Source organism: Microcaecilia unicolor, chromosome 5, assembly GCF_901765095.1.
Source record: "Microcaecilia unicolor chromosome 5, aMicUni1.1, whole genome shotgun sequence".
NCBI lineage: Eukaryota > Metazoa > Chordata > Amphibia > Gymnophiona > Siphonopidae > Microcaecilia > Microcaecilia unicolor.
The window spans coordinates 110,649,137-110,664,634 of NC_044035.1; the positions used below are offsets into that span (position 1 = coordinate 110,649,137).

At 45.4% G+C, this 15,498-nt stretch overlaps 1 protein-coding gene across 1 annotated transcript in view; it reads left to right on the forward strand.

The window, feature by feature from the left end:
- The first annotated feature begins 4,089 nt into the window (after positions 1–4,089).
- PAOX (polyamine oxidase) overlaps positions 4,090–15,498 on the forward strand; it is a 28,311-nt gene continuing 16,902 nt past the window's right edge. The window contains exons 1-2 of the mRNA XM_030203187.1: positions 4,090–4,373; positions 5,738–6,227. Coding sequence (XP_030059047.1) covers positions 4,199–4,373; positions 5,738–6,227 — 665 coding nt within the window. The 5' untranslated portion in view covers positions 4,090–4,198. The remainder of the gene's footprint in view (positions 4,374–5,737; positions 6,228–15,498) is intronic.

Here is a 15,498-nt window from a genome sequence, read left to right on the forward strand (position 1 = left end):
GTGTAAATGGCTTTGAGAATTGTCTTTTTTTAATTTTACTACATTTACCCCCGGATTCTATATAGCATGACTTAAGTTGCACTCACAAATCCAGTCGTATTATGGATTTGTTTGCACAACTTTAGCCCATTGGCACCAATAATTGCCACTTAATTATTGACATTAATTGCCATGAATTAGAATTAATGGCAATTAATGGTGTATTCTATAACGTGATGCACATAAATTCTAAGTTGCATAATTTGAAAAGAGGGCGTGGAATGGACAGGTTTTAGGCGTTTCAAAAATCTATGCGTGTGGTTATAGAATACACCTGGTCTGTGCATAATTTAGGTGTCAGCATTTACACCAAGTTTTACTTGGCGTAACTGCCCTTAACTAAATTTAGTCATGTGGACAGGCACACAACATATTCTATAAGCTGTGTGGAAATATAGGCTTATTCTATAAAGTATGTCTAAATTTAGGCATACTTTATAAAATATGCCTAGGCGTATTTAGTTTTGGTGCCGATTTTTTTTAGGCGTGATGTATAGAATCCAGATGCACAAAACCTAACGAGCCCACAACTTGCGTTTTAAACTGGTTCCAGCCAGTTTAAAACGCAAGTAGTTCACCCTGGGCATGCACTAAGGGCATTTTCGCTGCCACGGTAGCAGGCAACGAAAATGGAATGCAAATGATTGAAAAGCTATTATAATGAGCTGCACTACCGTTGCAGCCCATTATAATGAGATGCACTACCGTTTTTCCGATTCCCTTACCGTAGGAACCCTAACGAGATGTCTGACCTCTCGTTAGGGCTCCTGTGAGGGAATCGGAAAAGAAAAGGGCCCCCAAAAAAGGTAAAAAAGAAAAAAAAAAAAAAGCAGGGAGCGCATGTGAGGGGCATCCTTTAAGGACGTACTCTCCCTGCGCTTCTGAGAGGCGTCTTTTTTTCGCATTTTTTTTTAGCTCTGCCGGCGCTGGTGTTTTTTCCCCCCTTCTATTTTGTCTTCGCCGCCCCTCCACAGCAAAACTTTTATATTTTCCTGGTTGCCGGAGAATCGGGACGTCCCTTTAGATTAGGCTCCTCTTCCTGGTCTCTTCAGCCAATCAGAGCGCGTTTCGCTGACAACAGCCAGCTAAGCCCGCTTTGATTGGCTGAAGAGACCAGGAAGCGGAGCCTAATCAAAAGGGACGTCCCGATTCTCCGACTCAGGTACCGAAGGAATAGAGAATGCAAGTGAGCTACGAGTAGCTCATTTGCATTCCCTATCGTTGATGCATTCCCGTTCCCTACCGATTCGCTATGGAATCGGTAGGGAACAGGAATTACCGACGTCTTTAATGCATCTGGGCCAGTTTCTGTCAAAAGTTGCAAATGTGCCTAATGTGGTGTTTGTTGAGCAGGCCCCAAACTGAGATCTAGGTGTCGTCATTGATGATACATTGAAACCTTCTGCTCAGTGTGCTGCTGTGACTAAGAAAGCAAATAGAATGTTAGGTATTATTAGGAAAGGAATGGAAAACAAAAATGAGGATGTTATAATGCCTTTGTATCGCTCCATGGTGCGACCACACCTCGAATACTGTGTTCAATTCGGGTCGCCGTATCTCAAAAAAGATATAGTGGAATTAGAAAAGGTGCAGAGAAGGGCGACAAAAATGATAAAGGGGATGGGACGACTTCCCTATAAGGAAAGGCTAAAGCGGCTAGGGCTCTTCAGCTTGGAGAAAAGGCGGCTGAGAGGAGATATGATAGAGGTCTATAAAATAATGAGTGGAGTTAACGGGTAGATGTGAAGCGTCTGTTCACGCTTTCCAAAAATGCTAGGACTAGTGGGCATGCGATGAAGATGTAATGTAGTAAATTTAAAATTAATTGGAGAAAATATTTCTTCACTCAACGTGTAATTATTCGTTGCCAGAGAATGTGGTAACGGTGGTTAGCTTAGCGGAGTTTTAAAAAGGTTTGGACGGCTTCCTGAAGGAAAAGTACATAGACCGTTATTAAATGGACTTGGGGAAAATCCACTATTTCTGGGAAAAGCAGTATAAAATGTTTTGTACTTTTTGGGATCTTGCCAGGTATTTGTGATCTGAATTGGCCACTGTTGAAAACAGGATGCTGGGCTTGATGGACCTTTGGTCTCTCGCAGTATGGCAATACTTACGAGAATGCAAATTATTCCTGTCAACTTCAAAGCAGCTTATAACTGCAAGGAAAAAAACAATTTGAAATGTCTATATACAAATGCTAGAAGCCTCAAAAAAATAAGATAGGAGTGAGTGTAGAGTATATAGCACTAAATGAAGAGGTAGATACAATAGGTATCTCGGAGATGTGGTGGAAAGAGGGCAATCAATGGGACACTATGTTATCAGGTATAGATTATATCGCAATAATAGAATGGATCTAATTTGGGGGGGGGGGGGGTGTTGTGCTATTATGTTAGGGGGAATTACATTCTACATGAAACAGCCTGGAATCTGTATGGATAGAAATTCCATCTGTGAAGCAGAGTATACTAGTAGGGCTGTACTACCGTCCACCAGGACAGAACAAATAGACAGATGAAGAAATGGTTACAGAAATTAGGAAAGCTGACAGGTTGGGCAACAGTATAATAATAGGTGATTTCAATTAACTCACTATTGACCGGATGGGGAGAGGGAGATGAAAAGCAGCAGGTACATATGGTAAAAAAATGTTTAAAAAAACTCCAGGATTGAAGACTGAATAGTAAGAATGAATGAAGTCTGAGCAAATAGAGAGGCAGAAAAATAAATGAAGGAAAGCTGAAAGGAAGAGATCAAAGTCAAAGATGGATAGAAGAAGTGAAAACCAGAAGGGAGAGAAAAAATGGCAGCTGGACTGGAGATGTTGTAAAGTGAATGAGAAGCTCATCTGCAGCTACTCCAGTGAGACGGTTTCTAGCCATAGTTCTTTATAGCGATTGTTGCAAGATTGCGCACACAGCCGTTTTTAAGGGAGAGTAATTACAATAAGGTATTGTTTAATAGAACATTCTTCACAGAAATATTGATACAACCAGAGAATAGGCACATGGTGTAACAGACTCCTGATGCAGGCCAGTTGGGCTGAAACACAGCTGTGTCGAGTCATACCACCTTAATAAATCCATAGTTTTATCATTATTTTTGTGTCGTCCTTTTTTTTTTTCTTTTCCTTTTTTTGTGTCATCTTCGCTGTTTTTGGTTACTGTAAAGTTAAAAGACACAGGAAAGCAGAAACTGGAGCCTGGGACAAACATGATTGATTGGAAAAAATAAAAACAAAAAACAACCAGACGACAAAGGTACAAAGAATTTTATTCTTAATTCAGTAAAGAGAAAATGTCAATTTCACAGCAAATGTACTCTGCTTTCTTTATATTTTTCAGAGTGCAGAGCGGTGTAGATGAAAACAGTATCTCAATTAAAGAGAGCTTTGGAACTAGTACATAGGATCTCTGTGGCCATTTGGTCTTTACCTGCCCACATGTTTCTGTTACAAATACAGTATTGTGTGTATAGAAGTTCACTTCCGCCGTGGCCCCCAGTTCCATTTTTGTTTTGCACCTACAGCGATACACGCATTTGGCCCTATTCAGAATAAGATATTCATGTGAGCTGGAGAATAGGCTATTCTCCAGCTCACATGCCATGGCTGGAGCCCACGAGAAAAATCTCACTCATTTTCAGTCTGCACCGTTGCGGTGGTAAATCTCCAGCACTGGGATGGGTCACTCCTGGCGTCTCTGCACCAAGGGATAGTAATGTTCAGGATTACTGTACTGGCACAGAGGCTCTGAGGAGAATGAATGAGAAAGCCTGCAAATGAGCGTGCCACATTCCTAATGAGTAAAGCGTGGCTTCCCTCCAGTGTTACCGCAGTAAAAGATAACCTGAGAGCAGCAGGAATAAAATATAAGCCTATACTTGGCAACCGCCCATGCCATGCTACTGGAGACTATATCAACTCTCCCCGGCCCCTCCCTTATTTTTTTCTTCTTCATCGCTGGGCTGGATTCAGTCGTCGTGCTTTGGATAGGGCAGGGCAGGGCAGAGCACAGACGCGAGGCTAAGGTCACGTGACACGCCATGCACAGCTGGCCACGCTCTCTCTCTCTTCCGGTTCTCAACCTTGTAGCTAGCGACCGGGCTACAGGGAGAGAGTGAGGCACTAACTGCCTTTGGCTGAGGGGTAGATCTCATGGCTGTTCCGTCCGGCAGCTCCTTTTCCGGGCCCGGCCCGAAGGTCCTTATCGTGGGCAGTGGGATAGCGGGCATCGGTGCCGCTCAGCGGCTCTATCAGCATGGCTGCCGAAATCTGCAAATCCTGGAGGCGACGGGGCGCTGCGGGGGCAGAATCCGGACTACACGCTTCGGTGAGAAACGCGGAGTTCGCGGGGGTCGGGCCCCGGATCACCTGGTGCTGACTTGAGTATCTTACAGTAGGGGAAGTGCTTGAGCGTGTACAAAGGAAAGACGAGGCGTCCCCGTCACCCCGCAGTTTGTGTTCGTGCTGCTGCTGAACTTTTTGCAGCGTTGCAAGATCTGCATAGAACCTTCTATTTAATTTACATATATTTTCTTATTATACAGTAGTAAAGGGGACGAGGCCAGAAATAAAATACTGACGAAGAAGGCCTCCTTCAAACTAGATTCTTGTGTGGGCTGGGGACAGTTGAAGTGAACATGGGGAGAGTTGTGTGAACTTTGGAAAGGGCTGAAGGCAGAGGGGTAGGATATTACTACTACTAGTACTATTTAACATTTCTATAGCGCTACAAGGCATACACAGCGCTGTACACCATACACAAAAAAAGACAGTCCCGGCTCAAAGAGCTTACAATCTAGATAGGATACCAAAAGGACTTAAAGATCAGAACTAGCAAATTTCATGGAGATGACCACAAAATTTATGTGATAGTAGGGAGCAAGGGTGCTAGGTTGAGGTCAGTGATGGTCCATTATCTTTTTCAGGGCTTATTCCTTCTTCCACTCCTGTGCATTCAAGCACCATTTAGCTAGCTGTTTGTCAGTGCACTGATTTTAGTTATATAGTGTTTACTGTCATCAAAGGCATAGTTTGGGGGATGGGGAGAGCAGTGCCCCCCACCCACCAAATACTTCCTCTGCCTATATGATTTTCTCATTCTTTGCTGCCCTCCCCCAATGCTACAGTTAAACTACTCCAATGACTATTACTATGTGAATTTAGCTTTCTTAATAGTAGCTCAAAGCAAGTTATATTCAGGCATGTTAGGTGTTTTCCCTAATGGGCTTACATCTAATGGGCCGATATTCAGTCGGTGGTGGTCAGTGTTTTTGACAGTGCTGACCGTCATGGGCAGAATTAGGGCCGATATTCAGTGCTAGCACTTATTTGCCCAGATGTTAGGTGGGAACAGTCGATGATGTTCCCACCATACCTAACTTAAAGGAAGAAGATTCTTTCCTTTTATTTTTATTTGCAGACAGATTGTAGGAAAAAGCAGGTGTAAATGTCATCGCCTTCAGTCTAGGAGCGATTTTGGCTGCTTTGCTTGTAGTGTTCCATAAAAAAGCATAGACATGTGCTTGGCCTTTACACTTAGGCAACCTGCTATATTATTACCCTCTAAATGCCCCGCCTTTTTTTTTCTTTTTTTTGCATTAGGAATTTTTTTCCCCAGAAACCCTATATATAATTTACATAATATAATAAATCAAGAATTCTGTTAAATGATGCATACTTTATTTCTTTTAGCTAAAGGACTAGTCGAGATTGGAGCCCAGTGGATACATGGACCTTCCAAAGAAAATCCTGTCTTCCAGTTGTCTTCACAGTATGATTTGCTGGATGAAAAAGCACTGTCTGAAGAAAACCAACAAGTAGAAGTTGGAGGGCACCCGACCTATCCATTTACTTCCTATTCCAGTTCAGGAAAGACTGTTGATCCTGAATTAGTCAATTCCATTACTGATCTGTATGGCACCATACTTGACCAGACTCGTGACTTTATAAACAAAGACTTTGATTATGCTGCCAGTGTTGGTGCATACATAAAGAAAGATATTGCTCACCATGCTCAGGAATGGACAGGCGATGAAGCATCTAAGAAACTTAAGATGGCAATTCTTAACACCCTACTGAAACTGGAATGCTGCATTAGCGGGACCCATAGCATGGACCTTGTGGGGCTTAGCCCATTTGGAGAATATAAAATGCTTCCAGGTCTAGATTGTATGTTCCCAGGGTAAGCAGTTACATGATAATTTATCTTCTGTATTTTTAATTTTGGGTTTCATTCAGTGTTTTGTTTTTTCTTCTAATACTTGGTCACTGTGTAGGGGAAATCCAGTACACCTTCACAGGGTTTCTCAACTCATTTTTGGAATTCTCCTGGTCAGTCAGGTATTCACGATGCTTCCTCCCCCCCCCCCCCCCCCCTAAAAGGAAAGGTGCTGCTCCTCAAGTGCAGGGCCATCCTTGGAGAGGGGAATGATTATGATAGCCCAGTACTGTGCCACCTCCACAGTGGCCAGCTGCAGAGTTCAATGACAGCAGGATCTCACCCTTTCCCATTGGTAGGAGGCATAAGAGAGCATTATCTGCTAGTGCCTCCTCTGCTGCCCTCAAGACCAGAGAAAATCACCAGGAAAGGTGTGGGGGGAGGGGGCACCTCTACTGGTGCTTTTTCCAGATTCAAGAAACTGGCATGACACTTGTTAGATTTTATTTATGTAAAAGTATTTGAATACTGCAAATCATAAATGGCTAAGTAGCTTACAGTAATACACAGGAAACACTTCACAAGTTTAAAAGACAGAAAATGTAAAATTAACATTACACATATGTAAAGTGGCTATGTCTGATTAACCAATTAAGCTTTATATGTTTGTTGACATTTAAAAAAATAAAGCTTTTACCCTCTTCCCATACCACAAGAAATTTATCTCAGCTCTCAGGGATGTTGGCCAACTATTCCACAGAAGGGGGGCTGCACAACATTTTAATTGAGGGTATTACCAATAAGTCCTGATTTTCAGATCTCAACCACCCTGTGGGAAAGATCCCCCATAAAGCTGCTTAAAAATAGACTACTTCAAGACCATTTAGATTGTTGAATGTCACGATCAAGACTTAAAATTTATATGATCTGTAGGCAACTGATAAAGTTAAGCTAAATAAGAGGTAATATTAACCTATCTGCAGCAGTTTGAATAGACTGTAGTTTTTGTTTTTCAGAAATTGATGACGTACACTTCTAAATACATAGAATTACAATAGTTTTAAAGAAGACATAATCATTGTTCCTTGTCATCAAGCAGATGAAGCCATTACGTATGGGTTGTGTCCATCAACCAGCAGGGGGAGATAGAGAGCACTCAACTTTTCTCAGTGCCTCATGGCCAGCTAGCTCCACTGCCTCTTCAGTATTCTCTATCTCCCCAAGCAGGGTGGCTGCAGCTTCTTCGAGCTCCGTCAAAATGTGCCTGGGGGTGGCTCCTGGCTTGCCAGTTGTTAGCCGGGGTGTTAGAGGCTATAGCAGCTTCACTTTGAAGGCACATAGGTCAGCCCTTTCCCTGCCTTACCCATGCCTCCGTGGATGTGGACATATTAGCTTGCTTTTCCCTGTCCTTTCCCACTCAGTGGATGCAGGCACATTGGTTCGCCTTTCCCTGCCTTTCCCACATATCTGAGCCTCCGGAGTGTTTTTATTTACCTCTTTTGCCTCTGCTTTCCTCACAGCGTTAAATAAATAAATAAAGTCGCGTCGCGCTTTAGCACAGCGATCTTGGAAAAGAGGTTTTTTTTCTTGAGATTCTTCTGCAGGACCGGAGCTGTGATACTCGGTCCAGTGAGGTAAGAGTGTTTTCTGACTCCTCCGGGGTGGGCCCGCGATCGGGACGTTTTTGGCGCGAACCGCCATTTTTGAATTTTACTGCCGTTTTCGGCGATGGCTGCGGAGACTGTAAAGCGCAGTTCTAAATGTGGCAAGCGTATATCAGCAGCGGGGCTCTGTAATTTGTGCTGTACAGACGGTAGAGCCGGCCCGAGCATGGCGAGCGGCGATCTTTCGCGCTCTGAGCTGGCAGCGGGCGCCATTTTGGATTTTCCACATGGCGAGGCCTCCGTTGCGAAGGAGAGCCCTGAATCCGGGGGGGGGGGTCCTCTGAGTGAGGCTAATAATAGAGTTGATAGCCCTGGGCAGGATCCGGGCGGTCAGGGAGCGGTTTTCTCCCCTGATTTTGTTTTAATGCTGCATAGGGCATACATGCTTAAAAGAGCTCTTCCACAGGGATCTTCGGACCCTCTGCCTGCCCCCTCGGTGGATCCTGGCCTTTTGGAGTTGGCTTTGCCTGTTTCTTATCCTCCTGATAAACGCAGAAGGGCTAAACAAGTCCTTAAGAGTGCGGCATTTTCACATGGAAACCCTGCGCTCCGTCATTTGCGGCGGTACAGCCAGGAGAGTTTCTCATGTCTCTGGACCTGAAAGAAGCTTACTTGCACATACCAATTTCGCCACCGCACCAGAAGTTTCTGCGGTTTGCGGTGTTGGGAAAACATTTCCAGTTTCGGGCCTTGCCTTTTGGCCTCGCCACAGCTCCCCGAACCTTCTCCAAGGTAATGGTGGTAGTAGCTGCCTTTCTCAGGCGAGAGGGTATCCGGGTTCACCCGTACCTAGATGACTGGCTCATCAGAGCAGACTCAGAAAAAGAGAGTCATCTAGCTACAGCCAGAGTGGTTTCAGTCCTTCAATCTCTGGGCTGGGTCGTCAATATGGCCAAAAGTTACCTGACCCCCTCGCAATATTTGGGGGTCAGGTTCGAAACATCCTCGAGGTATGTGTTTCTTCCCAAACAAAGGCAGTGCAAGCTTCAGAATCAGGTCCGTCTGCTCCTGAGGATGCCCCGCCCGCGAGCTTGGGACATTGTCCAGCTGTTGGGATTGATGACAGCCACTTTGGAAGTGGTGCCAGGGGCGAGAGCGCACCTGAGACCTCTACAGTATTCTCTACTTCAACGATGGTCTCCAGTATCTCAGGATTATCAGTGCAGACTTTCTTGGCTCCCTGCGGCCCGCCTCAGTATGGAGTGGTGGCTCTCGAACAGCATGTTGGGGGGGGGATGCCGCTGGCGCTCCCCGATTGGTGTCTAGTGGTGACAGATGCCAGCCTGAAGGGCTGGGGCGCACATTTCTAGGGGAAGCATGCCCAGGGTCGGAGTGGTCTATCAACCGCCTGGATTTGAAAGCGGTGTTTCTGGCTCTTTTGGCCTTTCAAGTGACCCTGAAAGGATTGGCTGTCCGAGTGATGTCGGACAACATGACAGCAGTGGCCTACATAAATCGACAAGGCGGCACTCAGTGCAGAGCTCTAGCCGCGCAGGCCGAACAAATTTGCCACTTTGCCGAGCTGCATCTACAGTCCCTGTCAGCAGCTCACATTGCAGGTCAGAGCAACGTGCAAGCCGACTATCTAAGCAGGCATCAGATCGATCCAGAGGAGTGGGAACTAGCAGACGATGTATTCCTGTAGATATGTGCCAAATGGGGCAAGCCCGTGATGGATCTTATGGCGGCCAGTTCCAATGCCAAAGTCCCGTGCTTCTTCAGCAGACGGGAGGGATCCTCGCTCTGCTGGGTTGGATGCCTTGGCTCAACCCTGGCCCCTAGGCTTGCTGTATGTCTTCCCTCCTTGGCCCTTGATAGGGCGAGTGCTCCTGCAGATTCGGCTGCATCCAGGAGAAGTGGTGCTCATCGCCCCAGATTGGCCCAGGAGGCCTTGGTATGCGGACCTCCGACAGATGCTGTTGGAGGCTCCCTTTCCGTTACCTCTGGTTCCGCACCTGTTGTGACAGGGTCCGGTGGCCATGGAGGACGCCTGCCGCTTTGGTCTTATGGCATGGCGATTGAGAGGGCGCAATTGAGAGATAAAGGCTACTCAAATAAGGTCATTTCCACTCTCCTGCAGGCCCGCAGGCGCTCCACTTCTGTGGCTTATGCCAGGATTTGGCGCCAGTTTGAAGTCTGGTGTGTTTTAAGAGCGCTCTCTCCGTTGCGGGCTCCTGTCTCGGCGATTCTGGACTTTTTGCAGGATGGTGTACACAAAGGCTTGGCCTATAATTCCCTGCGGGTGCAAGTGGCAGCATTGGCCTCCCTGTGTGGCAAGGTTGAAGGCGTGTCCTTAGCTGCTCATCCAGATCTGCCACGGTTTCTTAGAGGGGTGCTTCGGCTCCATCCTCCCGGGCGGGCACCTTGTCCAGCTTGGAACCTGGGGTTAGTATTGAAGGCCCTTCAGGGGGCTCCCTTTGAACCGCTTCGGCGTGCTTCAGAGAAAGATTTGACACTGAAGGCCGTCTTTTTAGTGGCCATTACTTCGGCGAGACGGGTGTCAGAGCTCCAGGCGCTGTCCTGTAGAGACCCTTTTCTGCAATTCTCAGAGTCAGGGGTCACGGTTCGGACCGTGCCTTCCTTCATGCCTAAGGTGGTTTCAGCGTTTCACCTAAACCAGCCTGTTTTTCTTCCCTCCTTTGTTGAGGAGGAGTTTCCAGGTTCATTTGGGCACCTTTTGGATGTGCGCAGGACTCTGTTGCAGTATCTGCGAATTACAAATTCTTTCAGGACCTCTGATCATCTTTTTGTGCTGTTTGCAGGTCCTCGCAGAGGGTCTTCAGCGTCTAAAGCCACTATTGCCCATTGGCTCAAAGAAACTAACTTTTCAGCATATCTGCTTTCTGGCCGGGCTCCGCCTGAAGCCTTTAAGGCACATTCCACAAGAGTGATTTCCTCTTCCTGGGCGGAAACTGGAGCACTATCTCTTCATGAAATTTGCAGTGCTGCAACATGGGCTTCTAAGCTCTCTTTCGCCAGACATTACAGGCTGGATGTGGCTGCCAGGAGGGATACGCGTTTTGGAGCACAGGTGCTAGCGCGTGGTGTGGCTTGTTCCCACCCTATTTAGGGATTGCTTTGTTACATCCCATACGTAATGGCTTCATCTGCTTGATGACAAGGAAGGGAAAATTAGGTTCTTACCATGATAATTTTCTTTCCTTTAGTCATAGCAGATGAAGCCATGAGCCCTCCCTGTATAATTATCTGTATTGCATTGATTCTGATTTTAGGTGCTGTTCTTGTTTTCTGAAGTTATATTCCTTCCTTGGGGAGTCGGAAAACAGTCTTCAGGATTCTTGTTACAGTTATAGGAGGATGAGTTCATTCCCTCCAGTTCATGTTTTGGGAGGATGAGTTTATTCCCTCCAGGAGGATGCAAGTATTCCCTCCGTTTATACAAAGTGGAGGACGAGTTTATTCCCTCCAGGAGGATGAGTTCATTCCCTCCTTTTTTGAGTTCATGCCCTTGTTAAGGGCCATCGTTCGCTGTGAGGAAAGTTCATGTTATTCCCATTGCGGTTTGCCATACTGCTTTGGAAGCTTCAAATACTGAAGAGGCAGTGGAGCTAGCTGACCATGAGGCACTGAGAAAAGTTGAGTGCTCTCTATCTCCCCCTGCTGGTTGATGGACACAACCCGTACATAATGGCTTCATCTGCTATGACTAAAGGAAAGAAAATTATCATGGTAAGAACCTAATTTTCCCTTTGAACCATAAGGTAAAAATCACATACTGCTTTAAACACTGCAACATATGCAGTCTGTAAAATACTGTCTTTGAAACCTCAGGCAAAAATGTTTTTAATCTTGAATTTAGTACGACACCTAAATAACATCAAAATAATATATAAAAGTGGTCAAAAGAATGCAAAACATTGTTAATAGCAGTAATTAAATTGTCAGGGTGAAACATGGTCAATAATACAAACAATTACAGGTTTGGGTGGTAGTTCATGTTGTCGCTGGTCCATGCTTCAGGCAAGCCTTTCCCCTCCCAGACAGTGGCCTGCAGAGATGAGGAGAGGAGAAATTAGAGAAGGAAAACCCACTTTGCTTAGTAATCCAGCCCTTTTTACAGCAAAATTGATTGAATCTCTTGTCTACCAACAACTATTGGATTTGGTAACACACACCTCAACGCTTCACCCTAATCTAACAAGCTTCCATCAACATCATAATACTAAGACTTCCCTCCTAGTCCTTACTACCTATATCAAAACCTATCTCAGCAGGGCTCACACAGTCCTTCTGTCTGTTGACCTAACTGCTTCATTCAACACTATAGACCATACTCTTCTCCAACGCTTTTCTCAAATACTCTTGGCAGACACAGTCCTTTCATGGTTTACTTCATACCTTACAGACCGTACCTATATAGTTTCTTTTGGAAACTCTCATTCTTCTCCTTTTTTCCTGGTCTCGGGGGTTCCCCAGGGTTCAAGCCTGTCCCTCCTACTTTTTGATATTTTTTTTTTTGGCTCCCCTTCTACATCTGCTACATTCCATTGATTTCATGTCTTTTGTCTATGCTGACGATAACAAAGTTCTTTCCACCATTGACCCTTCTGATTCCCTACAGATAGTGGCACTCAAATCACAAGCTAGATACTTTCTGCACCTGGTTTGCTCAACACCATTCATCTCCGAACCCAGAGAAATCATGTATTGTCTTGTTTTCTGGTAGGCCAACCCCAGCAATGGCTGCCCAAATTCTGTTGAATGCAATACCTCATGCTATAGTAGATAAGGTTAAGATTTTAGGTGTGATACTTAATAATACTCTAACGTTTGTTCCTCAAGTCTCTGCTATCGTATGACATGCCTTCTTTCAATTATGACGCATCCGATCAATTCGGCCATTTCTTCTCCCGGGTGCCCTAAATATTATTCACTCCATTATATCTCAAGTTGACTATTGTAATGCTTTATACATGGACGTCACTCAGAGAGCTCAAACAATTACAACTTTTTCAAAACACTGCAATTAAACTCATTACAGGACACAGGAAATATGACTATGTCACGCCACTCTTAAGAGGCCCACTGGTTACTAATTGCTTCACGTATCACTTTCAAACTCATTCTTTTGACATACAAACTTCAGGAGCAGCGAGCCATTCTTTCTTTCGGCGTATTTGATCCCCTATTGCTCATCCCGTCCCCTGTACTCCTCACATCAGGACCTACTAATTGTCCCACCATTTTCTACGATCTCCATTCTTCCTGTGCGTTCGTCAATTTTTTTTTTTTTCTGTTGAAGCCCCCCAGCTTTGGAACCATCTACCATTATACTTAAAAACACTCCCTACATTCAATCAGTTTAAAGCTGATCTTAAGGCATTTTTTTTTTTTAAGGCATCTGGCCACTAGTCAAGGTTGCATGATAGATTGTTAGTTTGTCATCTCTTCATGTGTTCTCTCTCTCTCTCTCTCTCTCTCTCTCTTCTGTCCTGTCTAATATTGTAGTTCTCCCTAGTTCCTCTTGTGCTTGTCTGTTTGTTTTTCTCCTGTGGCTACATGTTATTTCCTTTTCCTCCCTCTCTATTAGTTTGTGCACCACTTAGACACATTGTAGATTGGCGGGATAGAAAATCTCTTAATAAACTTGAAACTTTCCTTCTGTCATCTCCCAAGGATGGATAACAGTACAAAATACCCTCAACTTTTATCTGAAATATTAAATCTCTAACCACAATAAATATGCATGAGATTCATAGACACTTCTCTACTTAATGCAAATCTGTGTCCTGCATAGCCAGTTGGGGATTTTCTGAAAACCAGACTGGCTGGGGGTACATGAGGAATGAGTTGAGAAGCAAAATGTTAACCTCCTCTTGTCTTGCTTTCAGTTTACCTGTAGCTGTGTCCACCTTAGTTTAAAGGAAGTGTTTTATTTATTTATTTATTTATTTATTTTTCAGCTAAGAAGTTTCCTTCTGCTCCTTTGCGTTCATAGGGAACCAGAGCTTGGACGTGCTGCCATGACCCTTTGTTTGCAGCTGCTCAAGTATTTGTTTCCCTATATTCTGTCCCCTCTCCTGCTGTATTTTAATCCTGTCATTGCAGTAATTGCCTTCAGTTAGGGGTCATGTGCCAGGCTAGAGGCTGAGTGAAACTGCTTTCTTTTTTTTTTTTTTTTTTTTTTTTTTAGTTTTGAGTGAAATTGAAACTGCCACCTAAACTGAAAGCTTTCAGCCAAAACCGAAAACTCAAGTTTGCCTGTGTGAATGTGAACCAATGAGGGCTGCTGGGGATTGTCAGAGCTTGCAGTGTGCATCCCTCTGCTAAACCCACAGTATCCAAGCCAGAAAATAATCTAATATAATAAAACGCACCGTGAACGTTCTGAAGACAACGTTCTGAAGCCACTCAAACACTCCCTGTAGGATTCGTGGTGTGAAACCAGCCAGCCAGCTGTCTCTGCCCCGCCCTCGCGTCAAATGTCATGACGTCGAGGGCGGAAAAAAAAAAACAATTCCGGCAGCGTCAGGGAAGGAGGCGGCGCTCCCGACGTCTCTAGCCTTCCCATCGCTGTGTTCCGCCTTCTTCTGACGTCAAGGATGACGTCAGAAGAAGGCGGAACACAGCGAAGGGAAGGCTAGACTTCGGGAGCGCCGCCTCCTTCCCTGACGCTGCGCTGCCGGAACCGCCACGGAGGTAAATTTAAAAAGAAGAAGAAAAAAAAAAGGGATGTTGGGGGGGAGAGAAGAGGGTGGGCAGTAAAGTTTAACAATGGGAGCGGGAGGGCAGGGGAGAAACGACAGCATGGATGCGAAGGGGGGGGGGGGAAAGAGGGCGGGCCAGGCTGGGACATGGGAGAGAGAGGAGCATGGATGCGAGGGGGGGTCATGGAAGGGAGAGAGGGGACTTGCTGGAAAAGGATGAATGGAGGCGGCAGGGGACAGAGGAGCATGGATGGGCATGGATTGGGAGGGCAGGGCTCAGGGAGAGAGGGGAATTGCTGGATAGGGATGAATGGAGGGGGCAGGTGACAGAGGAGCATGGATGGGCATGGATTGGGAGGGCAGGGCTCAGGGAGAGAGGGGAATTGCTGGAAAAGGATGAATGGAGGGGGCAGGGGACAGATGGGCATGGATTGGGAGGGCAGGGCTCACACTCTCTCATATACAATGTCTTTCTCACTCTCACACACTCTGTCTCACACTGTATCACATTCACTCTCTATGTGCCACACAGTCACTCACACACTCGCTTGGTCTCATACACTCACTCTCACAGAGAATCTGTGTCTCACACACACTCTCTCTCTCGCCCACACACACACACACACTCTCTCTCACACTGTGTCTCACATACACACTTGCACACACTCTCTCACAAACACACTCACACCCAGACTCACTCTCTCTCTCACACACACACACTCACACTTTCACTCTGACTCTCAAACAGTCACTCTCACATACACTCTCCCAAACATACACACTCCGAGGAAAACCTTGCTAGCGACCGTTTCATTTGTGTCAGAAACGGGCCTTTTTTACTAGTAATTTAAATAATGAAAGACTTTATTTTACCTCCAAGCAAAGTATCTTCTACACACATGGACCACAGCTAATGAAAACAAACTAAAAGCCACGATGCTTTTACAGTGGCTGACTTTGCGT